The sequence below is a fragment of the Eriocheir sinensis genome, chromosome 20 (genome assembly GCF_024679095.1).
Source record: "Eriocheir sinensis breed Jianghai 21 chromosome 20, ASM2467909v1, whole genome shotgun sequence".
In the NCBI taxonomy this organism is placed as follows: Eukaryota; Metazoa; Arthropoda; class Malacostraca; order Decapoda; family Varunidae; genus Eriocheir; species Eriocheir sinensis.
Window position 1 is genome coordinate 7191276 of NC_066528.1, and position 27149 is coordinate 7218424.

General features: G+C 47.7%; 2 protein-coding genes and 1 long non-coding RNA gene across 3 annotated transcripts; all 3 read left to right on the forward strand.

The window, feature by feature from the left end:
* The first annotated feature begins 2222 nt into the window (after nucleotides 1-2222).
* Nucleotides 2223-7246, forward strand: LOC127001050 (uncharacterized). Its single transcript, XM_050865219.1, has 10 exons — nucleotides 2223-2238; nucleotides 4228-4330; nucleotides 4365-4466; nucleotides 5011-5044; nucleotides 5113-5146; nucleotides 5487-5554; nucleotides 5589-5690; nucleotides 5793-5894; nucleotides 6041-6108; nucleotides 6143-7246. The coding sequence occupies exons 1-10, from the start codon at nucleotides 2223-2225 to the stop codon at nucleotides 6489-6491; spliced, it is 978 nt and encodes a 325-aa protein (XP_050721176.1). The 3' UTR covers nucleotides 6492-7246.
* A 4856-nt stretch (nucleotides 7247-12102) lies between these two features.
* On the forward strand, nucleotides 12103-15460 carry LOC127001051 (uncharacterized histidine-rich protein DDB_G0274557-like). The gene is made up of 3 exons (XM_050865220.1): nucleotides 12103-12318; nucleotides 12663-13378; nucleotides 15296-15460. The coding sequence occupies exons 1-3, from the start codon at nucleotides 12103-12105 to the stop codon at nucleotides 15324-15326; spliced, it is 963 nt and encodes a 320-aa protein (XP_050721177.1). The 3' UTR covers nucleotides 15327-15460.
* Nucleotides 15461-23147: 7687 nt separating this feature from the next.
* LOC127001131 (uncharacterized) lies at nucleotides 23148-25603 on the forward strand. The gene is made up of 4 exons (XR_007754745.1): nucleotides 23148-23442; nucleotides 24080-24239; nucleotides 25017-25082; nucleotides 25400-25603. It is a non-coding gene; the product is annotated as an uncharacterized LOC127001131 (long non-coding RNA).
* Nucleotides 25604-27149: the final 1546 nt, after the last annotated feature.

Genomic DNA, 27149 nt, shown 5'->3' on the forward strand with positions numbered 1-27149 from the left:
TGAGGGTGCAGCACCGTGCCCTCCAGACAAGCAGGGGGCAGCACCGTGCCCTCCAGACAAGCAGGGGCAGAACCGTTCCCTCCAGACAAGCAGGGGTCAGCACCGTGCCGCCAGACAAGCAGGGGCACCGTGCCCTCCAGACAAGCAGGGGGCAGCACCGTGCCCTCCAGACAAGCAGGGGCAGCACCGTGCCCGCCAGACAAGCAGGGGGGATCACCGTGCCCTCCAGACAAGCAGGGGGCAGCACCGTGCCCTCCAGCCAAGCAGAGGGCAGCACCGTGCCCGCCATACACTCAGTTGGCAGCTCCGTGCCCTCCAGATACTCAGGGGGCAGCACCGTGCCCTCCAGACAAGCAGGGGGCAGCACCGTGCCGCCAGGACAGCAAGGGGCAGCACCGTGCCCTCCAGACAAGCAGGGCAGCACCGTGCCCTCCAGACAAGCAGGGGCAGCACCGTGCCCTCCAGACAAGCAGGGGCAGCACCGTGCCCTCCAGACAAGCAGGGGCAGCACCGTGCCCTCCAGACAAGCAGGGGCAGCACCGTGCCCTCCAGACAAGCAGGGGCAGCACCGTGCCCTCCAGACAAGCAGAGGGCAGCACCGTGCCCTCCAGACAAGCAGGGGGCAGCACCGTGCCCTCCAGACAAGCAGAGATCAGCACCGAGCCCTCCAGACAAACAGGGGCAGCACCGTGCCCTCCAGACAAGCAGGGGGCACCGTGCCCGCCAGACAAGCAGGGGCAGCACCGTGCCCGCCAGACAAGCAGTGGGCAGCACCGGGCCCGCCAGACAAGCAGGGGCAGCACCGTGCCCGCCAGACAAGCAGGGGCAGCACCGTGCCCGCCAGACAAGCAGGGGCAGCACCGTGCCCGCCAGACAAGCAGGGGCAGCACCGTGCCCTCCAGACAAGCAGGGGCAGCACGGTGCCCGCCAGACAAGCAGGGGGCAGCACCGTGCCCTCCAGACAAGCAGGGGGCAGCACCGTGCCCGCCAGACAAGCAGGGGCAGCACTGTGCCCGCCAGACAAGCAGGGGCAGCACCGTGCCCTCCAGACAAGCAGGGGCAGCACCGTGCCCTCCAGACAAGCAGGGGCAGCACCGTGCCCTCCAGACAAGCAGGGGCAGCACCGTGCCCTCCAGACAAGCAGGGGGCAGCACCGTGCCTCCAGACAAGCAGGGGCAGCACCGTGCCCGCCAGACAAGCAGGGGCAGCACCGTGCCCTCCAGACAAGCAGGGGCAGCACCGTGCCCTCCAGACAAGCAGGGGCAGCACCGTGCCCTCCAGACAAGCAGGGGCAGCACCGTGCCCTCCAGACAAGCAGGGGCAGCACCGTGCCCTCCAGACAAGCAGGGGCAGCACCGTGCCCTCCAGACAAGCAGGGGCAGCACCGTGCCCTCCAGACAAGCAGGGGCAGCACCGTGCCCTCCAGACAAGCAGGGGCAGCACCGTGCCCTCCAGACAAGCAGGGGCAGCACCGTGCCCTCCAGACAAGCAGGGGCAGCACCGTGCCCTCCAGACAAGCAGGGGGCAGCACCGTGCCCGCCAGACAAGCAGGGGGCAGCACCGTGACCTCCAGACAAGCAGGGGCAGCACCGTGCCCACCAGACCAGCAGGGGGCAGCACCGTGCCCGCCACACCAGCAGGGGGCAGCACCGTGCCCTCCAGCCAAGCAGGGGGCCGCACCGGTCCCGCCAGACCAGCAGGGGCAGCACCGTGTCCTCCAGACAAGCAAGGGGCAGCACCGTGCCCTCCAGACAAGCAGGGGGCAGCACCGTGCCCTCCAGACAAGCAGGGGCAGCACCGTGCCCTCCAGACAAGCAGGGGCCGCACCGTGCCCTCCAGACAAGCAGGGGCAGCACCGTTCCCTCCAGACAAGCAGGGGGCAGCACCGTGCCCTCCAGACAAGCAGGGGCAGCACCGTGCCCTCCAGACAAGCAAGGGACAGCACCGTGCCCTCCAGACAAGCAGGGGGCAGCACCGTGCCCTCCAGACAAGCAGGGGGCAGCACCGTGCCCTCCAGACACGCAGGGGCAGCACCGTGCCCTCCAGACAAGCAGGGGCAGCACCGTGCCCTCCAGACAAGCAGGGGCAGCACCGTGCCCTCCAGACAAGCAGGGGCAGCACCGTGCCCTCCAGACAAGCAGGGGCAGCACCGTGCCCTCCAGACAAGCAGGGGCAGCACCGTGCCCTCCAGACAAGCAGGGGCAGCACCGTGCCCTCCAGACATGCAGGGGAAGCACCGTGCCCTCCAGACAAGCAGGGGGCAGCACCGTGCCCTCCAGACAAGCAGGGGCAGCACCGTGCCCTCCAGACAAGCAGGGGGCAGCACCGTGCCCTCCAGACAAGCAGGGGCCGCAACCGGCCCGCCAGACAAGCAGGGGGCAGCACCGTGCCCTCCAGACAAGCAGGGGGCAGCACCGTGCCCTCCAGACAAGCAGGGGCAGCACCGTGCCCGCCAGACAAGCAGGGGGCAACATCGGTCCCTCAAGACAAGCAGGGGCAGCACCGTGCCCTCCAGACAAGCAGGGGCAGCACCGTGCCCTCCAGACAAGCAGGGGCAGCACCGTGCCCTCCAGACAAGCAGGGGGCAGCACCGTGCCCTCCAGACAAGCAGGGGCAGCACCGTGCCCTCCAGACAAGCAGGGGGCAGCACCGTGCCCTCCAGACAAGCAGGGGCACCGTGCCCTCCAGACAAGCAGGGGCAGCACCGTGCACTACAGACAAGCAGGGGGCAGCACCGTGCCCTCCAGACAAGCAGGGGCAGCACCGTGCCTCCAGACAAGCAGGGGCAGCACCGTGCCCTCCAGACAAGCAGGGGCAGCACCGTGCCCTCCAGACAAGAAGGGGCAGCACCGTTGCCTCCAAACAAGCATGGGCAGCACCGTGCCCGCCAGACAAGCAGGGGGCAGCACCGTGCCCGCCAGACAAGCAGGGGGCAGCACCGTGCCCGCCAGACAAGCAGGGGGCAGCACCGTGCCCGCCAGACAAGCAGGGGGCAGCACCGTGCCCGCCAGACAAGCAGGGGGCAGCACCGTGCCCGCCAGACAAGCAGGGGGCAGCACCGTGCCCTCCAGACAAGCAGGGGGCAGCACCGTGCCCGCCAGACAAGCAGGGGGCAGCACCGTGCCCTCCAGACAAGCAGGGGGCAGCACCGTGCCCGCCAGACAAGCAGGGGGCAGCACCGTGCCCGCCAGACAAGCAGGGGGCAGCACCGTGCCCGCCAGACAAGCAGGGGGCAGCACCGTGCCCGCCAGACAAGCAGGGGGCAGCACCGTGCCCGCCAGACAAGCAGGGGGCAGCACCGTGCCCGCCAGACAAGCAGGGGGCAGCACCGTGCCCGCCAGACAAGCAGGGGGCAGCACCGTGCCCGCCAGACAAGCAGGGGGCAGCACCGTGCCCGCCAGACAAGCAGGGGCAGCACCGTGCCCGCCAGACAAGCAGGGGCAGCACCGTGCCCGCCAGACAAGCAGGGGCAGCACCGTGCCCGCCAGACAAGCAGGGGCAGCACCGTGCCCGCCAGACAAGCAGGAGCAACACCCCGCCAGACAAGCAGGGGGCAGCACCGTGCCCGCCAGAGAGAGAGAGAGAGAGAGAGAGAGAGAGAGAGAGAGAGAGAGAGAGAGAGAGAGAGAGAGAGAGAGAGAGAGAGAGACCACACAGAAAAACAGACAGACTATGGTCCAGGTGGTCTGTCCTTAAACCTAAGTGATTCTACATTAATCAGATGGCTCCAAAACTTTGCATCTCAACTCTAGTTAATATTAAGTTGAGAGAGAGAGAGAGAGAGAGAGAGAGAGAGAGAGAGAGAGAGAGAGAGAGAGAGAGAGAGAGAGACCTTTGGTAGAACAAAAAGCATTAGGAACATGATCTCAAATTTACGAAGATTCCCGTACACACACACACACACACACACACACACACACACAGACACACACACACACACACACACACACACACACACACACACACACACACACACACACACACACACACACACACACACACACACACACACACACACACACACACACACACACAAAGAACATTTTCCTGGACCGTAAATTTTTTCCAAACGGCTCCAAGCAATAGCTATATTTTATTGTTTTGTTGTTTGTTTGTTGTTTTTCGTGATGGCGAGGAGGAGGAGGAGGAGGAGGAGGAGGAGGAGGAGGAGGAGGAGGAGGAGGAGGAGAATTAGGAGGAGGAGTGAACATGAAGTATATCTCTAAGCGGGTTTTGTTGATTCAATAATTTCCTTTCTTTTTTATACATTTTTTACTTTTTTGCGTCATATTTCTGGTGCCAGTGTTCACTTTTTTGGGTCATATTTCTGGTGCCAGTGTTCACTTTTTTGGGTCATATTTCAGGTGCCAGTGTTCACTTTTTTGCGTCATATTTCTGGTGCCAGTGTTCACTTTTTTGCGTCATATTTCTGGTGCCAGTGTTCACTTTTTTGCGTCATATTTCAGGTGCCAGTGTTCACTTTTTTGGGTCATATTTCAGGTGCCAGTGTTCACTTTTTTGCGTCATATTTCAGGTGCCAGTGTTCACTTTTTTGCGTCATATTTCTGGTGCCAGTGTTCACTTTTTTGCGTCATATTTCAGGTGCCAGTGTTCACTTTTTTGGGTCATATTTCTGGTGCCAGTGTTCACTTTTTTGGGTCATATTTCAGGTGCCAGTGTTCACGTTTTTGGGTCATAGTTCAGGTGCCAGTGTTCACTTTTTTGGGTCATATTTCAGGTGCCAGTGTTCACTTTTTTGGGTCATATTTCAGGTGCCAGTGTTCACTTTTTTGGGTCATATTTCAGGTGCCAGTGTTCACTTTTTTGGGTCATATTTCAGGTGCCAGTGTTCACTTTTTTGGGTCATATTTCTGGTGCCAGTGTTCACTTTTTTGCGTCATATTTCTGGTGCCAGTGTTCACTTTTTTGCGTCATATTTCAGGTGCCAGTGTTCACTTTTTTGGGTCATATTTCTGGTGCCAGTGTTCACTTTTTTGGGTCATATTTCAGGTGCCAGTGTTCACTTTTTTGCGTCATATTTCAGGTGCCAGTGTTCACTTTTTTGGGTCATATTTCTGGTGCCAGTGTTCACTTTTTTGGGTCATATTTCAGGTGCCAGTGTTCACTTTTTTGCGTCATATTTCAGGTGCCAGTGTTCACTTTTTTGGGTCATATTTCTGGTGCCAGTGTTCACTTTTTTGGGTCATATTTCTGGTGCCAGTGTTCACTTTTTTGGGTCATATTTCAGGTGCCAGTGTTCACTTTTTTGGGTCATATTTCAGGTGCCAGTGTTCACTTTTTTGGGTCATATTTCAGGTGCCAGTGTTCACTTTTTTGGGTCATATTTCTGGTGCCAGTGTTCACTTTTTTGGGTCATATTTCAGGTGCCAGTGTTCACTTTTTTGCGTCATATTTCAGGTGCCAGTGTTCACTTTTTTGCGTCATATTTCTGGTGCCAGTGTTCACTTTTTTGGGTCATATTTCAGGTGCCAGTGTTCACTTTTTTGGGTCATATTTCAGGTGCCAGTGTTCACTTTTTTGCGTCATATTTCTGGTGCCAGTGTTCACTTTTTTGCGTCATATTTCAGGTGCCAGTGTTCAATTTTTTGCGTCATATTTCTGGTGCCAGTGTTCACTTTTTTGCGTCATATTTCTGGTGCCAGTGTTCAATTTTTTGCGTCATATTTCTGGTGCCAGTGTTCACTTTTTTGCGTCATATTTCTGGTGCCAGTGTTCAATTTTTTGCGTCATATTTCTGGTGCCAGTGTTCACTTTTTTGCGTCATATTTCAGGTGCCAGTGTTCAATTTTTTGCGTCATATTTCTGGTGCCAGTGTTCACTTTTTTGCGTCATATTTCTGGTGCCAGTGTTCACTTTTTTGGGTCATATTTCAGGTGCCAGTGTTCACTTTTTTGGGTCATATTTCAGGTGCCAGTGTTCACTTTTTTGGGTCATATTTCTCATAATTTCTGGTGCCAGTGTTCACTTTTTTGGGTCATATTTCTGGTGCCAGTGTTCACTTTTTTGGGTCATATTTCAGGTGCCAGTGTTCACTTTTTTGGGTCATATTTCTGGTGCCAGTGTTCACTTTTTTGGGTCATATTTCTGGTGCCAGTGTTCACTTTTTTGGGTCATATTTCAGGTGCCAGTGTTCACTTTTTTGCGTCATATTTCTGGTGCCAGTGTTCACTTTTTTGCGTCATATTTCAGGTGCCAGTGTTCACTTTTTTGCGTCATATTTCTGGTGCCAGTGTTCACTTTTTTGGGTCATATTTCTGGTGCCAGTGTTCACTTTTTTGCGTCATATTTCTGGTGCCAGTGTTCACTTTTTTGCGTCATATTTCAGGTGCCAGTGTTCACTTTTTTGCGTCATATTTCTGGTGCCAGTGTTCACTTTTTTGCGTCATATTTCTGGTGCCAGTGTTCACTTTCAGCCTGTTGCGTGTTTTCCCTCCGTGATTGTTCCTGCCAAGGGCTCGTCTTATTATTAGATTTTTCAATTATATCATGTTTTTTTCTTACTTCAGTCAGCTTCATTTTTTCATTATTTTTTTTGTTTCATTGCGATGATTTTCTTTTGGCTTATATCCATCCTACGTATGTCACCATGTTAAAACTTCCCCACAGTATTGTTCGCCACACACTCCAGTTAGCCTGTTACACATATCCTACGTATGTCATTATGTTAAAACTTCCCCACAGTATTGTTCGCCACACACTCCAGTTAGCCTGTTACACATATCCTACGTATGTCACCATGTTAAAACTTCGCCACAGTATTGTTCGCCACACACTCCAGTTAGCCTGTTACACATATCCTACGTATGTCACCATGTTAAAACTTCCCCACAGTATTGTTCGCCACACACTCCAGTTAGCCTGTTACACATATCCTACGTATGTCACCATGTTAAAACTTCCCCACAGTATTGTTCGCCACACACTCCAGTTAGCCTGTTACACATATCCTACGTATGTCACCATGTTAAAACTTCCCCACAGTATTGTTCACCACACACTCCAGTTAGCCTGTTACACATATCCTACGTATGTCACCATGTTAAAACTTCCCCACAGTATTGTTCACCACACACTCCAGTTAGCCTGTTACACATATCCTACGTATGTCACCATGTTAAAACTTCGCCACAGTATTGTTCACCACACACTCCAGTTAGCCTGTTACACATATTCTAAGTATGTCGCCATGTAAAAGTTTCACTATAATAAAATTTGCTATATACTCGAGCTTGCCTGTTATATGTTTATCCAACTTGTGTTAAAACTTCGCTATAAATAAGTTCGCTATACACCCTAGTTAGTCTGTTACATCATTCCTAAATATGTCACTAATGTTAAAACTTCGTTGTAACAATGTTCGCCATACAGTCTAGTTAGTAGTAGTAGTAGTAGTAGTAGTAGTAGTAAGAGGAGGAGGAGTTGGAGAAGGAGTTGAGGGAGGTAGAGGGAGAGAGAGGCAGTGGGGCGGTGGGGGGGTATCAGTTGTCACCCTCAGAAGCATCACCGGGGCGGGAAACGGTGCCGATAAAGCCAAGTTGTTTTGCTTGTGGAGCGGCCGTGACGTGGAAACACTGATATGTAGATAGATAAATAAATAGACAGACAGACAGACAGACAGACAGACTGACAGACAGACAGATACAGAGTCATTTTTTCGAGGTATTTCTTTCTCCTTCTCTCCATCTCCCTTCATGTTTTTCCTCCATCCTTCTCTCCTTCCTTTTCTTCCTCTTCTCCTTCCTTTCTTTCCTCCTCTCCTTCCTCCATTCTTTTTTCATCCCCCGCTTTTCTTTGTCTCTATCTTCTCCTTCTTTGCCGGAGAGAGAGAGAGAGAGAGAGAGAGAGAGAGAGAGAGAGAGAGATAAAAACTGTTTCCTATAGCTCACTCACTGTCTAAAATAGTAACGCCCAGCCCCCCCCTCCTCTCTCTCTCTCTCTCTCTCTCTCTCTCTCTCTCTCTCTCTCTCTCAGGGCAATGTAAATGTTAAATGTAAACACCCTTCTGTGTACACCTGGGAGAACCCTCCATTCAGGCCACCTTCAGGCACTCCCCCACCACCACAACCACGACACCAGCCACACCCCAACCTCGACTACAATAACCCCAACCACGACTCCAATAACCCCAACCACGACTACCACCACCTCAACCACTATGGAAACGACATCAACAACCACAGCCACAGATCCCTTTCCGTCCCCTGCGTCATCTGCGTCCTCGTCTCCGTCGGTGGTGCTGCTGATAGTGGTGCCGGTGGTGGCGGTGGTGATATTCGTGGTGATAGTGGTGGTGGTGGTAGTGGTGGTGGTGGTCTGCCGCAGGCGACGAAGACGCAGATCAGCGGCATCACGTTAGTATTGTGTCTTTTCCTTGTTGTGATTTTACGTAAGGTCACAGGTCGGTATTCCCAGACGCTTCCGCCGCTCACATCAACTATTGCCAAGGCCGAAAAAGGACATCAATCGGGTTATAGTGAGTGTTTTTTAGGTTTATGGTACAGAAGAAGGGTCAAACTACCAGAAGGGTCATAAACTACCCCTGCAAGTCCCCGAGGCTTCTTACGAAAGCCTTGTCAAATGTGTGTGCTTGGGTTCGGCGTCCAAACACACGTAATAGACAAAGCTTTCGTATACAGTGTTTAGGGCATTTCCACGAGTAGTTTTACGGGCTGGCGGTAGCGTGACCCTTCTTCTGTATCATGAAACTAAAGAGAACCATACAAACCCGAGTGATCTCCTTTTCGACCTTTGGAAATATAGCTGACGCGAGAGGCGAAAACGTCTGAGAAAACCAACCCTTTTACCAAGCACACGTATTTGACAAGGGTTTCGAGGGAGTTTTGGGCATTTCCAGGGGAAGTTATATGACTCAGGTTGTAGTTTGACCTTTCTTCTGTGCTATGAACCTAAACAGAACGCATTAGAACCCCTGCTGACCTCCTTTATGGCCTTTGGATATAGTTGATATGGGGAACGGGAGCGTTTGAGAACAAAGACCGTAGCACAGCCGGAAATGCGCTGCTCTCGTGGGGCTTCGAGTCTCAGCTGTCATATGTAGCTTTGTGGTTATTTATTTATTTTTATTTGACGATCTCTTTGCCGAGGCTGTTTGACCTTTCAAAGCTTCGATGTGGAAAACTGTATTCCATCCTTCGTCTGTCTTTCTCAAACCTTTCCATGTTCCTTTGTTAAACTATCCCACCCATTCTCTCTCTCTCTCTCTCTCTCTCTCTCTCTCTCTCTCTCTCTCTCTCTCTCTCTCTCTCTCTCTCTCTCTCTCTCTCTCTCAGAATAGCAGCCACATCCTTTTCCTATGTAACTAACTACTTGTATTCTCTCCATCTTCATTACACTTCTCGTTCTTCTGCTTTGTATATTCAAGTCTAAGGCGCAAAAGAGCCATCATGTTTTTTCTTTCCTCTCTTCGCAAAAATTCACTCAAGTCTGTCTACAGCTTAAAGGCCTCGCGGATGACCTGGTTATTGTGTCTTATGGGTGACAGATCAGGCTGAATCACGCCCCCCCCCCCCACACACACCCATTCAGCTCCCACACTCCCCTCTCGTTCTTGTAATCCGTCAGTTTCCCAATGAATAGTTCAGTGCTGTCTCTTACAACTGTCGGCCAATAATTTGCTTTTCTTGCCCTGAATTTCGTTTCCCAAGACTGGTTCCATTCGTGAGTCCCGTCTGGATCATCCCGGAGTATTTTGAAGTCCTTCTCAGTTTCCACTTTCCTCATGGTCTTCATTTGTCCACCATATAATTTACGTAAACCAGGAACATAATATGTGCATCAGTGTGTGTGTGTGTGTGTGTGTGTGTGTGTATGTGTGTAATTCACCACGGCCTGATCACGAGTTGGACTCGCTTTCGCCAGCGGTACCCTCCCGACACGAGCAAGTGCTCATTATCGTCGATCTCTGGGTACTGCCAGGACCTCACACACCACACACCCCATCCCCCTTGCTCAAGGGGGGACAGTAACCACTCCTAGTCATCGGAAAGAATCCGGCCAGAGCGGGGCTCGAACCGCCGCCTGTTTGGCCGTGTAGCCTTGCAGCACGGCGCTCTAACCATTGAGCTACCGGAGCGGTATAAGCTAGCGGAGCGGATGTGTGTGTGTGTGTGTGTGTGTGTGATACTAGAAATGACAATACGTATATAGAATTATTAAAAACTGATTATACTACTACTACCACTACTACTACTACTACTCCTTTGACCCTGACTACTACTACTACTACTGCTATCACTACTACTACTGCTGCTACTACTACTACTACTACTACTGCTACTACTACTACTACTACTGCTACTACTACTACTACTACTACTGCTACTACTACTACTACTACTATTACTTTTACTTATTTATATTATAACAACTGATCAACAGGGATGGGGGTCCAGTATCATCACCAGCCTGACCCACCCACACCCACACAAGACTATGTCATCGAGAACAACCTGTATGAACCACTCGGAGGCCTCGCAAACCCCACCAGAGCCAGGGATGACCAGCAACAAGTATACGTCGTGGAGAACAACCTGTATGAACCTCTCCCTGGGCCTGTAAACCCCACCAGTGCCAGGGATGACCAGCAACAAGTATACGTCGTGGAGAACAACCTGTATGATCCTCTCCCTGGGCCTGTAAACCCCACCAGTGCCAGGGATGACCAGCAACAAGTATACGTCGTGGAGAACAACCTGTATGAACCTCTCCCTGGACCTGCCAACCCTGCTGCTACATGTGAACGGCAAGGGACGGTAGTAGTGGAGAACGATCTCTATGAACCACTCGGTGTCCCTCGTACCAGCACCACCAGAGGACACACCCATAGATGAAGACACTGACTTGTATAATAAGGATTCCTATAATATAACGACAAGGGACAGCAGTCGTGGAAAATGGTCTCTATGAACCACTCAGTGTCTCTCGTACCAGCACCACCAGAGGACACACTTTAATAAAAAAAAAGTAATGTGTATGATAAAGATTCCTATAATTTAACTCGACCATGCTGACTATGGAGCTTAGATGCTGTCATGAACCAACTGAATGCGCGTCCTGTTATTAAGTAAGGCTGAAGTAAGTTTAAGTAAGGTTCCTGAATTCCTGTACTTTTTATAGGAGGGGACAGCGCCGATAAGAAAACTACCACTAGGAGTCTTTTGGTTTGCCGCATAATCTGTTTCTTGTCCAAAGGCACACAGACGGTCACAAACAGCATCATTACAGCTGATAACACTTGGACAGACGCACAAACTCTTTCCTGGACGCTGGGCAACAAGCACACACCGTTCCTTGCCCCACTGCCTTAGGGTCATGTTCGTAAACTTTCAGCGCCAAGCACACACATTTAACAAGGCTTTCAGGGGATTTGTGGGCATTTCCAGTGGTAGTAGTTTTATGACCTGGTGGTAGTCTGGCAAAGTTCCTGCACCATGAAGGTAAAGAAACACTCAAGATGACGTGTTTAACCTCTTCCTTGGCCTTTAGAAATGACTGAGGTAAGAGAAGGATGTGTTTGAGAATAGTGACCTTAGAGCACCGGACTGTTACTTAGCCTTGTGTTACAGCGTGTTGCCTGTGTTAAGTTAAGTCACGGTGTGTTGGTGGCCGTGTTTCTGATTAAGGCAATATATAAAGATTCTAATTGATGGCAACATAAAACTGTCATTCATGAGCGCTGTAATTACAAACCACTATCTTTTATTAACATATTTTAAGGAAGGATTGTATTTCAACCCAATAGATAAGGAAAACACGAAACACAAACAGGAGCTATACAGTCTGTATGTGGGGTACGCGCTGAGGGTTAGGGGAAGTAACTCGTGAGGGAACCCGTAGTGCCCACACATTAGGTGTTATCCGTTTTGCTTTACATAGAGTGAGTTATTATTTGGAACAATGTGGTATAAGTTGTAAAATCTTTAATTAAGGTGGCCTGAGCTCCTCATAGTTGCAACAGTGAACAAAGATGACAGCGTGTGTGTGCGAGGCGTCGTCGATAGGATATCCTGTCCCATGCTGAACACGTAGGCTCGCTTATCCACACACAGAGATACACTCGCCATGGTGCAGACCGGTGTGCTTGTCGCTGCCTTGCTCGCTCTGGGTGCTGGGGGCGCCCTCAACCCCGCCTCGGCCTGGCAGGACTGTGGCGACCCTGACAGAAGAGTCGGATACTCGGAAGAAGACGAAGTGATGTCTTCCACTGCAGTAGGAAACAATCTGTGGGCCGAGGGGTTCGTGCAGCCGGGGAGAGATTTTGCAGGGATCAGCGTCAAAGTAAATCATCGGAATGCTCAACACGTTGCTTGGTTCCCTGCTGCCCCTTGCTTCCCTGACACAGGAGAGAAGTGGGCGAGGATGAAAGTGAACGTAACAAAGCACGAAGGCGGGAATCGTGGTATAAAATATTGCCTCATTATCTTTGATCTGGTTACTGATTATTGCCGAAGGAAATGCACTCGTCATGAGAGTGGCGAATGTCGGTCCCTTGGAGGTCTGAGTGTTGTGGCTCGTGGGCCCTCAAACTGGAAAAGTGGTTATCCAGGAACATATTGTCTTGTAAATGTGGGGTCGAGTCCATCGCTCCCTCCTGAGTACACCTGTGAGAACCCTCCATTCAGGCCACCTTCACGCACTATCCCACCTACAACCACCACCACAATCACGACTCCGACAACCACAACCACAACCACGACCTCCATCACCCCAACCACGACAACAACAACCCCAACAACGACTACAACCACGACTACCACCACCCCAACCACGACTTCCACAACCATAACCACGACTACCACCACCCCAACCACGACTACAACCACCCCAACCACGACTACAACCACCCCAACCACGACTACAACCACCCCAACCACGACTACAACCACCCCAACCACGACTACAACCACCCCAACCACGACTACAACCACCCCAACCACGACTACCACCACCCCAACCACGACTACCACCACCCCAACCACGACTACCACCACCCCAACCACGACAACCACCACCCCAACCACGACTACCACCACCCCAACCACGACTACCACCACCCCAACCACGACTACCACCATCCCAACCACGATTACCACCACCCCAACAACGACTACCACCACCCCAACCACGACTACCACCACCCCAACCACTACGGAAAAGACATCAACAACCACAGCCACAGATCCCTTCCCGTCCCCTGCGTCATCTCCGTCTTCGTCTCCGTCGGTGGTGCTGCTGATAGTGGTGGCGGTGGTGGCGGTGGTGATATTCCTGGTGATAGTGGTGATAGTGGTGGTGGTGGTCTGCCGCAGGCGACGAAGACGCAGATCAGCGGCATCACGTTAGTATTGTGTCTTTTCCTTGTTGTGATTTTACGTAAGGTCACAGGTCGGTATTCCCAGACGCTTCCGCCGCTCACATCAACTATTGCCAAGGCCGAAAAAGGACATCAATCGGGTTATAGTGAGTGTTTTTTAGGTTCATGCTACAGAAGAAGACTGACTACCAGAAGGGTCATAAACTATACCCTGGAAGTGCCCGAAGCTCCTACGAAAGCCTTGTCAAATGTGTGTGCTTGGGTTCCTAAATGTTTAAAAATATGACCTTAATTAACCTTATCAATTTCGGCGTCCAAGCACTTGATAAAGCTTTCGAGGGAGCTTTGGGCATTTCCAAGGGAAGTTTTATTACTCGGCTTGTAGTTTGACCTTTCTTCTGTGCCATGAACCTAAAAAGAACGCATTAGAACCCCTGCTGACCTCCTTTATGGCCTTTGGAAATAGTTGATATGGGAGCCGGGAACGTCTGAGAACAAAGACCGTAGCACAGCCGGAAATGCGCTGCTCTCGTGGGGCTTCGAGTCTCAGCTGTCATATGTAGCTTTGTGGTTATTTATTTATTTTTATTTGACGATCTCTTTGCCGAGGCTGTTTGACCTTTCAAAGCTTCGATGTGGAAAACTGTATTCCATCCTTCGTCTGCCTTTCTCAAACCTTTCCATGTTCCTTTGTTAATATATATATATATATATATATATATATATATATATATATATATATATATATATATATATATATCTCTCTCTCTCTCTCTCTCTCTCTCTCTCTCTCTCTCTCTCTCTCTCTCTCTCTCTCTCTAAGAATAGCAGCCACATCCTTTTCCTATGTAACTAACTACTTGTATTCTCTCCATCTTCATTACACTTTTCGTTCTTCTGCTTTGTATATTCAAGTCTAAGGCGCAAAAGAGCCATCATATCTTTTCTTTCCTCTCTTCGCAAAAATTCACTCAAGTCTGTCTACAGCTTAAAGGCCTCGCGGATGACCTGGTTATTGTGTCTTATGGGTGACAGATCAGGCTGAATCACACACCCCCCACACACACCCATTCAGCTCCCACACTCCCCTCTCGTTCTTGTAATCCGTCAGTTTCCCAATGAATAGTTCAGTGCTGTCTCTTACAACTGTCGGCCAATAATTTGCTTTTCTTGCCCTGAATTTCGTTTCCCAAGACTGGTTCCATTCGTGAGTCCCGTCTGGATCATCCCGGAGTATTTTGAAGTCCTTCTCAGTTTCCACTTTCCTCATGGTCTTCATTTGTCCACCATATAATTTACGTAAACCAGGAACATAATATGTGCATCAGTGTGTGTGTGTGTGTGTGTGTGTAATTCACCACGGCCTGATCACGAGTTGGACTCGCTTTCGCCAGCGGTACCCTCCCGACACGAGCAAGTGCTCATTATCGTCGATCTCTGGGTACTGCCAGGACCTCACACACCGCACACCCCATCCCCCTTGCTCAAGGGGGGACAGTAACCACTCCTAGTCATCGGAAAGAATCCGGCCAGAGCGGGGCTCGAACCGCCGCCTGTTTGGCCGTGTAGCCTTGCAGCACGGCGCTCTAACCATTGAGCTACCGGAGTGGTATAAGCTAGCGGAGCGGATGTGTGTGTGTGTGTGTGTGTGTGTGTGTGATACTAGAAATGATAATACGTATATAGAATTATTAAAAACTGATTATACTACTACTACTACTACTACTACTACTACTACTACTATTTCTACTACTACTACTACTACTACTATTTCTACCACTACTACTACTACTACTCCTTTGACCCTGACTACTACTACTACTACTACTACTACTACTACTACTACTACTACTACTACTACTACTACTACTACTACTACTACTACTACTACTACTACTACTATTACTTTTACTTATTACTATTATAACAACTGATCAACAGGCATGGGGGTCCAGTATCATCACCAGCCTGACCCACCCACACCCACACAAGACCATGTCATCGAGAACAACCTGTATGAACCACTCGGAGGCCTCGTAAACCCCACCAGAGCCAGGGATGACCAGCAACAAGTATACGTCGTGGAGAACAACCTGTATGAACCTCTCCCTGGACCTGTAAACCCCACCAGAGCCAGGGATGACCAGCAACAAGTATACGTCGTGGAGAACAACCTGTATGATCCTCTCCCTGGGCCTGTAAACCCCACCAGTGCCAGGGATGACCAGCAACAAGTATACGTCGTGGAGAACAACCTGTATGAACCTCTCCCTGGGCCTGTAAACCCCACCAGTGCCAGGGATGACCAGCAACAAGTATACGTCGTGGAGAACAACCTGTATGAACCTCTCCCTGGACCTGCCAACCCTGCTGCTACATGTGAACGGCAAGGGACGGTAGTAGTGGAGAACGATCTCTATGAACCACTCGGTGTCCCTCGTACCAGCACCACCAGAGGACACACCCATAGATGAAGACACTGACTTGTATAATAAGGATTCCTATAATATAACGACAAGGGACAGCAGTCGTGGAAAATGGTCTCTATGAACCACTCAGTGTCCCTCGTACCAGCACCACCAGAGGACACACTTTAATAAAAAAAAGTAATGTGTATGATAAAGATTCCTATAATTTAACTCGACCATGCTGACTATGGAGCTTAGATGCTGTCATGAACCAACTGAATGCGCGTCCTGTTATTAAGTAAGGCTGAAGTAAGTTTAAGTAAGGTTCCTGAATTCCTGTACTTTTTATAGGAGGGGACAGCGCCGATAAGAAAACTACCACTAGGAGTCTTTTGGTTTGCCGCATAATCTGTTTCTTGTCCAAAGGCACACAGACGGTCACAAACAGCATCATTACAGCTGATAACACTTGGACAGACGCACAAACTCTTTCCTGGACGCTGGGCAACAAGCACACACCGTTCCTTGCCCCACTGCCTTAGGGTCATGTTCGTAAACTTTCAGCGCCAAGCACACACATTTAACAAGGCTTTCAGGGGATTTGTGGGCATTTCCAGTGGTAGTAGTTTTATGACCCTGGTGGTAGTCTGGCGAAGTTCCTGCACCATGAAGGTAAAGACACACTCAAGATGACGTGTTTAACCTCTTCCTTGGCCTTTAGAAATGACTGAGGTAAGAGAAGGATGTGTTTGAGAATAGTGACCTTAGAGCACCGGACTGTTACTTAGCCTTGTGTTACAGCGTGTTGCCTGTGTTAAGTTAAGTCACGGTGTGTTGGTGGCCGTGTTTCTGATTATGGTGACTTTCCAGCAGCCAGAAAATGTAAATGTTAATGGTAAATGTAATGTAAGCAAGTAAGTGCAATGGTTGATGAATGCTGCAGCAGGTTTTGGCTGGTAGAGGAGGCATTCCTCAAGGTGATATATTTCGTCACCTATTTAACCAGTTTTACTTTTAATATCTCCATGTTGAATTGAATGAACACTTTTTTTGGCCTTTTGTGTTATGATTTTGTAGTACTTAATAATGCTTGCTCACCACTTCCTGACATATATAAAAAGTAAACTGTCAGGGGTTAGATAACAGTCACTTGTGAAGGGTTTGTTTGCCTTACAGATGTTACTGTCTATTGGCCAGGTCGACAGTCCAACACAGTCACTGTCAGCGCCCAAACCAAACCATATTCCCCACAATGATCCGTTATTTATACTCAATACCAGGTACTAATAAAGAGATTTACTATAAAGCTTTCTAAAATTCCCTCCGCCTTTTTATATCCACGCCAAACACTGGAGCTACAAGGAATTTTTGTTGTATTCTGTGTTTGGTTTTGGAGCTGACAAACCTGATGTATTGGCTGTAAACTGTACCATGTAACTACTTCTCCAGACCTGATGTGGAGCACCTGTATGTTGTTATATAAAACTGTCCCATGTAACTACTTCTCCAGACCTGATGTGGAGCACCTGTATGTTGTTATATAAAACTGTCCCATGTAACTGTTTCTCCAGACCTGATGTGGAGCACCTGTATGTTGTTATATAAAACTGTCCCATGTAACTACTTCTCCAGACCTGATGTGGAGCACCGTTATGTTGTTATGTGCAGAGGAGGATGACTAAGATGATTCAGGGGTTGAGAAACTTGCCATACGAGGAAAGACTCAAACAGTTAAACTTGCATTCTCTAGAAAGGCGAAGGGTGCGTGGAGACATGATCGAGGTTTATAAATGGATGAAGGGCTTTAATAAGGGAGACATTCATAAGGTTTTGTTGGTAAGAGAACCGGGTAGGACACGAAGTAATGGGTTTAAACTGGATAAATTCAGATTCAACAGGGACATAGGCAAAAATTGGTTTACTAACAGGGTGGTGGATGAGTGGAATAGGCTTAGCAGTCATGTGGTGAGTGCCAATACAATTGTCACATTCAAAAATAGACTAGATAAATTCATGGACAGCGATATTAGGTGGGATTAGATACACGGGAGCTTAGGGTCAAAGGAGCTGCCTCGTACAGGCCTACCGGCCTCTTGCAGACTCCTGCGTTCTTATGTTCTTATGTTCTTATGTATAAAACTACTGCAAGTTCTCCGTGAAGGTGTTAGTACATGTAGAAGGGTGAGTGAATACACTCTTCAGGTACTTATTTATAACCAATACTTAGGTTAGTACATGTATCTAAACTGTTCTACATATGACTGGACAAAAGTATAGGACCTTGTGTGACTAGATAATTGCTCTGCTGCAGCACAGGATGTGTATCTGCTTTATAACATTACACACTGAATCTGCCTGTGATGATCTCTTGTACAATAACCACTATCTTGATAATAAAACATCTTCTTTAGGTCTTACAGACAACAAAGTTATCTGTTTGTAGTAAACCTTGGCTGTGGCCTCTGAGGTGTGTTGATGTGCGTAGTCCTGCACAATACACAGCCACTGTTTTGCACAGAACAGCATGGAAGGCACAATGTAACAATGACGAGACTAAACAGGTCAGCCGCTGGACACCCAATCTTCAAAATACAAGAGTGACTTACTAACAGGAAAACATCTACAAGCAGAACCCACAGCTACTGTAGACCCACAACCTCTACGACAGCTAATAATGTAACTGCAGTAGAGCAGCACAACCACTCAACAAAGGCCGGGTCCTCCCCTCAAGGAGTGGTGGAAGGCCACTGGTTGGGCAAGGCACACTGAGCGTTACTTCTCGTCCTAAGGCAAGGGGGGGGGGGGGGGGCTGTTACTGGTGGACCTGCGCCTCCTCTTCCCTTGTAAGGAAGTAATACAAAGATTAGATTAAGCTTCCAACTGAACACGATGGTCAGAGAGAGGAGTTGAAGATGAAGGAATTTATACTCCTTTTTATACAAAGTTATAGGCGCAACACACACACACACACACACACACACACACACACACACACACACAAACCGCATATCAATCTGACTCAATGAATGGATTAGATGCATTATGCCGTAAAAAGAAGAAAAAAATCGTGTTAATAAGCAAGATGTTAAAAGCTGAAAAATAGTCAGTACACCAAGTAATCGACCTAATAACTATAACTGCTTGATGATCCTGCCCTATCAATCTATCTATCAATCTATCTATCGGGATGGGAGAGTCGCGTGGGTGGTGACAGGCCTCAGCTACCGCAAAATAGAACCATGACTCAGCAGCAGCTACGGCATTATTACTATTACTATTACTATTATTATTATTATTATTATTAATATTATTATTATCATCATCAGTAACAGTAGTAGTAGTAGTAGTCATAGTAGTAGTAGTAGTAATAGTAGTAGTAGTAGTAGAAGATACACCAGCAGATAAGATAGAAAGATAATCGAACATCACGTATCTTGCAACAGACTGTCTGAAGATAATTAAGGATCACGAATTACATATATAAATGGACTTGGGCAGGTTGTGTCATGCATAAAACTGATAACAAATGAACAACAGAAGTAACAGGTAAGCAACCCAGTCGTTGTATAAGCCAGAGCAGAAAAAAATAGAGGATCAGTGGGAGAAAACGAATCAGATAATTTGCGCAGCAGAATGGAGCGCGTGAATGCACCAGACAACGCTGGGTAAAGATCTGTAGACCCCGGGGAGACTAGAGGTGACTGGCGACGACGACGATGATGGTGATGATAATGGGGATGCATTATACTTTTACTAATAGAAAATTTGCATGTTGGATGTAGCCCTGACCTCTTAAAAGTGATTCACAAGAGCTTGATTGGAGGGAAATATTTCGTAAGATAAAGGAATCGATGATATTTCAGATACAAAAAAAAATATTATTGGAATGTTGTTTTCCTTTCTAGCTAGGCCTCTTATAAAAGAAATACCAGTCCACTTGAAAATTATGAAGTTAAGTCATTCGAGAGAAGCGTTTTGAGCATCATTTTCCTCCGCTGCATCTGAAGGCCGCTCCGCTCAGGACCGAAGTAAAGGCGGCTATACACCTGGCAATTCCTAGTCGGCAATTCAGCTGCGACGATCTAGCGGCTAGACCAGCTGGGTGCTCTCGGGAGCAATTGCGTTCACACGTGGGAGGAGAAGCCGGGAGCATCAAGACGTTAACTGCTGGTAAATGCAAGGGCATGAATTCATCCCAGACACCCCAAAAGGCTACTACCATATCTTAAAACCACAATGAGTTTCGTCCACTAGCCTAATATTGTAGAAATACGAGTTTTACCTTCAGTAGTATTGATCGATTGATTGGTCATTGTTGCATTTAACAACAAAGGAGAAGGGAAGAACATGCCATCGCAACCCCCAGGCATTGCATCGTGTGATTATATAATACACGAAAATAATCGTTCATTTCCTCCTTCGATATCTCGCAAAGAGATAAACATTTCTCGGATGTTGCTGCCACTCTCTCAAAAGTTGTTTTGCGTAGACTCAGCTTCTCATACAGCTTATCTTGTGGGTCCCACAAGTAACTATGCTGCCTAACTTCTTCTAGTAATGCCACCTCGGCCTCCTGGCTCCAAATCTTGTTGTCTGTATCTGTCATTTCTTGTTTTATTGGCGCCGACATGTTGTACTCAGCCGCCAGTCGGCAATACAAGACGGACGCGTTCAGCTGCAGAAAACTTGCCTCGAGAAGGGCTCCCAGACCCAGACCCAGACCAAAAATGCAGCCGAGCCTGTATTGCCGACTAGAAATTGCCAGGTGTAAAGCCGCCTTAATATTCACAATCATTTTTTTTTTTTTTTTTGTGTGTGTGTGTGTGTGTGATACACGAAGCATTTTGATTCGAAAGAATTGATGAGATCGTATGAGTAGAGCTTCGGTGATTCACAGTTACTTTTTAAGATCACAATCAAAATATTTTGTTACACGAAGCATTTTGATTCGATTTGTATTTCGAGGCAATACAGTGTATAAAAGTCTCTGCAATTTGAATACACCTGGACCACTTCTGTGATTTACAATACGCCATGCCTGAGTTTCCCTGCGTTTTTTGTGCTGCTGAGGTTCGACCTCGTCAGCACGCGTTACAGTGTGATGGATGTAACCAGTGGCAGCACCGTACTTGTCACTCAGGCATAAACATAAAAGATTATCGACGGCTGAACCGCGGTGAACTAACTGACCTGCAGTGGTACTGCTGTAATTGCCAGGATAAACAATAGCACAGGCACCTACTCCTATAACGACCGAAACTTTATTTAGTTATTATTTTAAATGTCACATCTGGTGGTGGTGGAGGTGACGTGTGTGGTGAGCAGTACATGCGGCGGAGTGGTGGTCGTGGAGGTGTGGTGTGTGGTGAGCAGTGTGGCCAAGGATTATATACTATAAGGATAGCTCACTGAAACGTCATCGATGAAGTCATGACTGCGGTACGTCATCTGGTTCACTCTCACCCTGCTCTCACGGTGTAAAATGTACTAGAAAACCCTTATTTATTCTTATTCATGGTCAGTTTTTGCACTTTTTTGATTGCTAAGGATAAGTAATTAAATTAGGCAGCTGTTGTGTTGGCTAATAGTATACAGTAATATAAATAATGTGAGAAAAATGGTAAACAAGCTGCAGAAATATTGCGCTGTTTACCATCGATGCTTACGTTTTCTTAACTTTTATTAACATTAACACTATATATATATATATATATATATATATATATATATATATATATATATATATATATATATATATATATCTATATATATATATCTTTTGAATCAATCCTTAACCGGAAGATTCAAAAGCACCTTTCCAGACCTTCTATCTGATCGCCAGTATGGGTTCCGCAAGGGGCGTTCTACTGGTGATCTCCTAGCCTTCTTAACTGACTCTTGGTCATCCTCTCTTAGCCGTTTCGGTGAAACTTTTGCTATTGCGCTGGACATATCAAAACCTTTTGATAGGGTCTGGCACAAATCTTTGCTTTCTAAACCACCCTCCTACGGTTTCTATCCTTCTCTCTGTACCTTTATCTCCAGTTTCCTTTCTGACCGTTCTATTTCTGCCGTGGTAGACGGTCACTGTTCTTCCCCTTAATCTATTAACAGTGGTGTCCCACAGGGTTCTGTCCTATCTCCCACTCTTTTTCTGTTGTTCATTGATGATCTTCTTTCCAAAACGAACTGTCCTATCCATTCCTACGCCGATGATTCCACTCTGCATTATTCAACTTCTTTTAATAGAAGACCCACCCTTCAGGAACTTAACGACTCAAGGCTGGAGGCTGCAGAACGCTTAGCCTCAGACCTTACTATTATTTCCGATTGGGGCAAGAGGAACCTGGTGTCCTTCAACGCCTCAAAAACAGTTTCTCCACCTATCCACTCGACACAATCTTCCAAACAACTATCCCCTATTCTTTGACAACACCCAGCTATCACCTTCCTCAACACTAAACATCCTCGGTCTATCCTTAACTCAAAATCTCAACTGGAAACTTCATATCTCATCTCTTACTAAATCAGCTTCCTCGAGGCTGGCCGTTCTGTACCGTCTCCGCCAGTTCTTCTCCCCTGCACAGTTGCTGTCCATATACAGGGGCCTTGTCCGCCCTCGTATGGAGTATGCATCTCATGTGTGGGGGGGCTCCACTCACACAGCTCTTCTGGACAGAGTGGAGGCTAAGGCTCTTCGTCTCATCAGCTCTCCTCCTCATACTGATAGTCTCCCAGCAAACAATGACCGGCGGCCCGCCGTCGGCTTAAGAGAGGCCGGGGGTGGCTGAATGCGGGCAGCCATGCCCCCGTTGCGCCTGCGATTGCCCGCTCTGGACTTAAACTTTCAGCAAGGTGAAACGGCGATCGAATTTTCGATTTGACGTATTTCAACTTACATGAATTACGATAGCCACTGCCTTAAATGAATTACGTTTAACAAACATTTTAAACAAACTGAATTTCATCAGCATGGAAGAATAATATAAAAGAAAATATATTTAAATGATATTTTCTAACAATGGTATTATGTAATTCTATTTGTAAATGATATCAAGTCTTCCTAAGATATATGTATTCATGTGGAATGCAAAGATATTATAAATATACCAGTTAGAAAATCGAACATCAAATTTGCAATGTCAGATATTCAAGGAGGGCGCCGCCCACTGATGCCGCGTCAGTTTTTTTTCCTCGGGCCAATATTGAAATTATTCCTTGTTTGTAACGGCTATCAAGGAGAAAAATAACTTTTTTGTGATTGTAACAATGTCTGTGTGCCATCAATTTACACTTAGATGCCTCAAAACTCCTTAAACAATGATAATGTACACGATCTGCGGTTGAAAATGCTATTAACTGGCAACCGCGCCATCAGACCGTTGCCATATTATCGTAGTCAGAGCATCGTATTTACTGGTTTCTGACCCATAACAATTGTCAAGAAACACCAATAAATAAGCATTTTATCGATAATCTTATATGAGGCCAGTTTTAGGGGTGAAAAAGACAGTTTTTAGGTCGTAAATCGACAATCATAAGAGGATGAGTACAACAATCTCGTAACGGAGCGGGCCCGGGCCCGGGGCTGGTCATCTTCAAAACAACGGCCTGGCGGCTGCCTCAGCCTGCCTGGCAGGACCGCCGCTTTCCAAGAAAACTCTCTCATCTCAACAAAAGGTAAGTAATTCTGATTCTGTTGTAAGTCAAGCTTAGCATTTGTTCATTCTAGTGACAGAGAAGTTCAAAGTAGATGCCAAGACATGGCCGAAGAATCTTACAGGACAAAAAGGAGGCGACTGAAATTGCATATGTCAGCACATGTAGATTTCCTTCAAAATTCCTCAGTAAACCAAGTTGTTGACTTGTACGACACTAACCAACAGTTATCTGAGTCGTGTGCTCACAGTTCAGAAAGCGAAGTGTTGAGTAATGATCATTATGAAGCTGCAGGAACCTCTAATGTAGGTTTTAAGAAAGCCCAAGATCACAGTCTGGACAGAGATTGTTATTCCTCTCCGCTTTGTGATAGCTCAGAAAGCAGCGAGATTATGTATATGAACCTGATAGGTACTCATGACAGTGTTGCAGAAATGATAATTATCCTTGCATGGGAAGGAAGGATTTTGAGGGGTGACTATAGATATATATGGAGCCGAATAAGCAGTTTTTCTTGAGTTTCTGAAAAGAGTGGGATATAATCTGAGTGTACATATTACTTACTTTAAACTAGTTTATGGTGAGTATAGGAGTGATGGGTATTTGTGAATGATTGTGTGTGTTAGATTAGGTGTAACATTTTTCTTTACCATTTCAGATTGCACGTTCTTGTGTGAGAGGGGTGCTGACCTCCCAAGACACAGTGAGGCGCATTCTTAGGTATGCTGTGACAAACTCCTTGGCTATGCAGTACAACTGGTGTGGCAAAGGAGAGAAACAGAGCTTTGGCATCTTGAAGTTGAAGGACACCATTGTCAGTATGTATGGTTGTCAAATTTGCTTTAATCTATCTATCTATTCTATTCTCTTTAACGCCTTGCCTTCCCCCTAGGGGGTGGCCACGGCAGAAAAGCCTCCACCTCTCCCTGTCCATACACTCCCTCCTTGCTTGCTCCAGCAGCCCTCCTCATCCACCAGCAATTCTCTCACACATGTTCTCCTTCACCCTATCCACGCATCTTCCAAGCGGCCTTCCTCCTATTACAACCCTCAATTTCACATACATACACCTTTTTTTACAAACTCATCACGCTTCATCCTTTTAACATGGCCAAACTGCCTCAATGTATTCCTCTTCACCCATTCCACCACCCCACACTACACTCCACCTGCATGGGTTCCCATACCACACCTTTCATACACACTCATTACTCCCACCCTCCCACCTTGACACAGTTCACATCTATACCTGCATATTTAACACACTTTAGCTTGGCTATTGTTTTCTCTACCTCCTCTTTATCAATTTCTCTGTTTATACATTCGCTTTCTACCTGTTTCCACACCCATATTTGTCACTATTGCTTCACTTGTAGTCATCTCAATACTCAAGGAATATACCTGAGTGCTGTTTCTTTCATGTGATATATCAGTAATATTTATATACTGTTATTACTATATAAGCCTTGTTAAGATGGAAGTCCAAAAGTATAGTGTAGGTCAGGGAACCAAACCCTCCAGGTTTCAGAAACTGACTATACTTATTACTTAATAAGGGGGTAAATAGGAACTAATGAAAATAATCATTTTGACAGAAAGTGTGCGCAAGCATCCAGACTACAGGCATTCAACAGCAGCCTCTGTCGAAATCATTACACAGGGTAACAACCAAAAAATCGTCAGGGGTTTCTCAGCTGATTCTGACTAATTTTGGTGTTCTGAGTCCGAATATCACACTGATTTTGCTCTATCAGGTCAACTTTTTGAGATACAGCCATAGGCCTACCTGACGAGCTATACATATGCTAATATCAGGGGTTTTGAGTTCAATCATATTTTTCTTGAAGAATATATCGAATTACAAAACTAACTTACTTCTCTAAATTAGCTGCATACGTGTCAGTCAGTCATCCTGCTGACAGTCAGCTGCATCCTGCTATTACATATTACATATATTTTTTTTTTTTATATTTTTCAGGTCATTGATATGGCTTCGGCGCGACGGTCATGCAGGAATAATCCTGACGTTTTCTGCTACATCTGCGGAGAATACACGCTGTCAGTGGACAGGAAGAACATCACAGGATTTGTGAAGCGCGCCTACCAGGCTTACTTTGAAGTCAAGCTGGGTGACCAAGATAAGTCCTGGGCACCGCACACGGTGTGCAAGACGTGCGTGGAATACCTCGGCGGTGGACGAACGGCGAAAACTTCACTGAAGTTTGGGATTCCGATGGTTTGGAGGGAGCCGTTTGACCATGCATCGGATTGTTACTTCTGCGCCATCAATACTACTGGCATCAACCGGAAGAATCGGCACAGCCTCCAGTACCCCGACCTTCCATCTGCCCGCCGTCCAGTTGCTCACTGCGAAGAAATTCCTGTACCAGCGTTCAGAGAGCTTCCTGACAGCGACGACAAGGCCACCACTACAGACGAGGGAGGAGATACAGAAGAGGAGTATGGTCCGCAGCCCTTTTCACAAGGTGAGCTTAATGATCTGGTTCGGGATCTCGGCTTGTTGAAGACTTCCTCCGAGCTGTTGGCCTCTAGACTCAAAGAGAAAAATCTACTTGGCGAGGACGCGCGTATCACTTTCTTTCGTAGAAGGCATGAGGACTACATGGGCTACTTCTGCCAGGAGGAAGACCTCGTGTACTGCCGAGATGTCGCCGGTCTTTTTGTTAAACTCGGCGCTTCTCAATACGATCCGAGAGATTGGCGACTCTTCATTGAAAGCTGCAAGTGCTCTTTGAAGTGTGTGCTCCTCCACAACGGGAACCAGTTCGCCTCAATCCCTCTTGCGCACTCCACAACTCTCGAAGAGAACTATGAAGCAGTGAAGTACGTGCTCAACAAAATCCAATATGAGCAGCACCAATGGATCATCTGCGTCGACCTCAAGATGGTGAACTTTCTACTTGGTCAGCAGTCCGGGTTCACAAAGTACCCATGCTTTATATGTATGTGGGACAGTCGAGACAGAGCCCAGCACTATGTAAAGAAAGAGTGGCGGTAGCGAGAGCAGTTAGTACCTGGGGCGAGAAACATCATAAACGAACCTCTTGTTGACCGGGAGAAGATATTGATCCCACCGCTGCACATGAAGCTTGGGTTAATGAAACAGTTCACGCGCGCTTTGGACAAGGATGGGAGGTGCTTCAACTACCTGTGCCGAGCCTTTCCTCGACTGACCATTGAGAAGCTGAAGGCCGGCATTTTCGATGGCCCACAGATACGGCAGCTCATCAATGACACAGAGTTCCAAAACTCCATGAACACGCTAGAGTGCGCCGCCTGGAAATCGTTTGTGGAGGTGGTGAACAACTTCCTGGGGAACACGAAGGCAGCAAACCACGCCAGACTCATCAGCAGCATGATAGAGGCTTTTCAAAAACTCGGGTGTTTGATGAGTATAAAGATGCACTTCCTATTCTCACACATGGAGAAGTTTCCTGAAAACTTTGGGGCGATGAGCGACGAGCAGGGAGAAAGGTTCCATCAGGACATGCGCCAAATGGAGGAGAGGTACCAGGGGAGGTGGGATGCAGTCATGCTGGCGGACTACTGCTGGTCGCTGAAGAGAGACAACCCAGCAGCTGCTCACGCACGGGAATCGAAGAAACGCCGATTTATGCCGTGAACTCTGAAATTTTGTGTCACGTAACGTTTATTTAGAAGTATTATATGCTTATCAAATTTGATGGAGTATATAAATAAAAACTGAA

What these genes read in the sequence shown, in the direction of transcription:
- LOC127001050 (XM_050865219.1), top strand. An exon ending in TTTTTTGCGTCATATTTCAG is followed by an intron (nt 5,045 to 5,112) that starts GTGCCAGTGTTC and finishes GTCATATTTCAG; the next exon opens with GTGCCAGTGTTCACTTTTTT. An exon ending in TTTTTTGCGTCATATTTCTG is followed by an intron (nt 5,691 to 5,792) that starts GTGCCAGTGTTC and finishes GTCATATTTCAG; the next exon opens with GTGCCAGTGTTCAATTTTTT.
- LOC127001051 (XM_050865220.1), top strand. Translation starts at nt 12,103, where the DNA reads ATGGTGCAGACCGGTGTGCTTGTCGCTGCCTTGCTCGCTCTGGGTGCT. An exon ending in TTGCAGGGATCAGCGTCAAA is followed by an intron (nt 12,319 to 12,662) that starts GTAAATCATCGG and finishes CCCTCCATTCAG; the next exon opens with GCCACCTTCACGCACTATCC. An exon ending in ACGCAGATCAGCGGCATCAC is followed by an intron (nt 13,379 to 15,295) that starts GTTAGTATTGTG and finishes ACTGATCAACAG; the next exon opens with GCATGGGGGTCCAGTATCAT.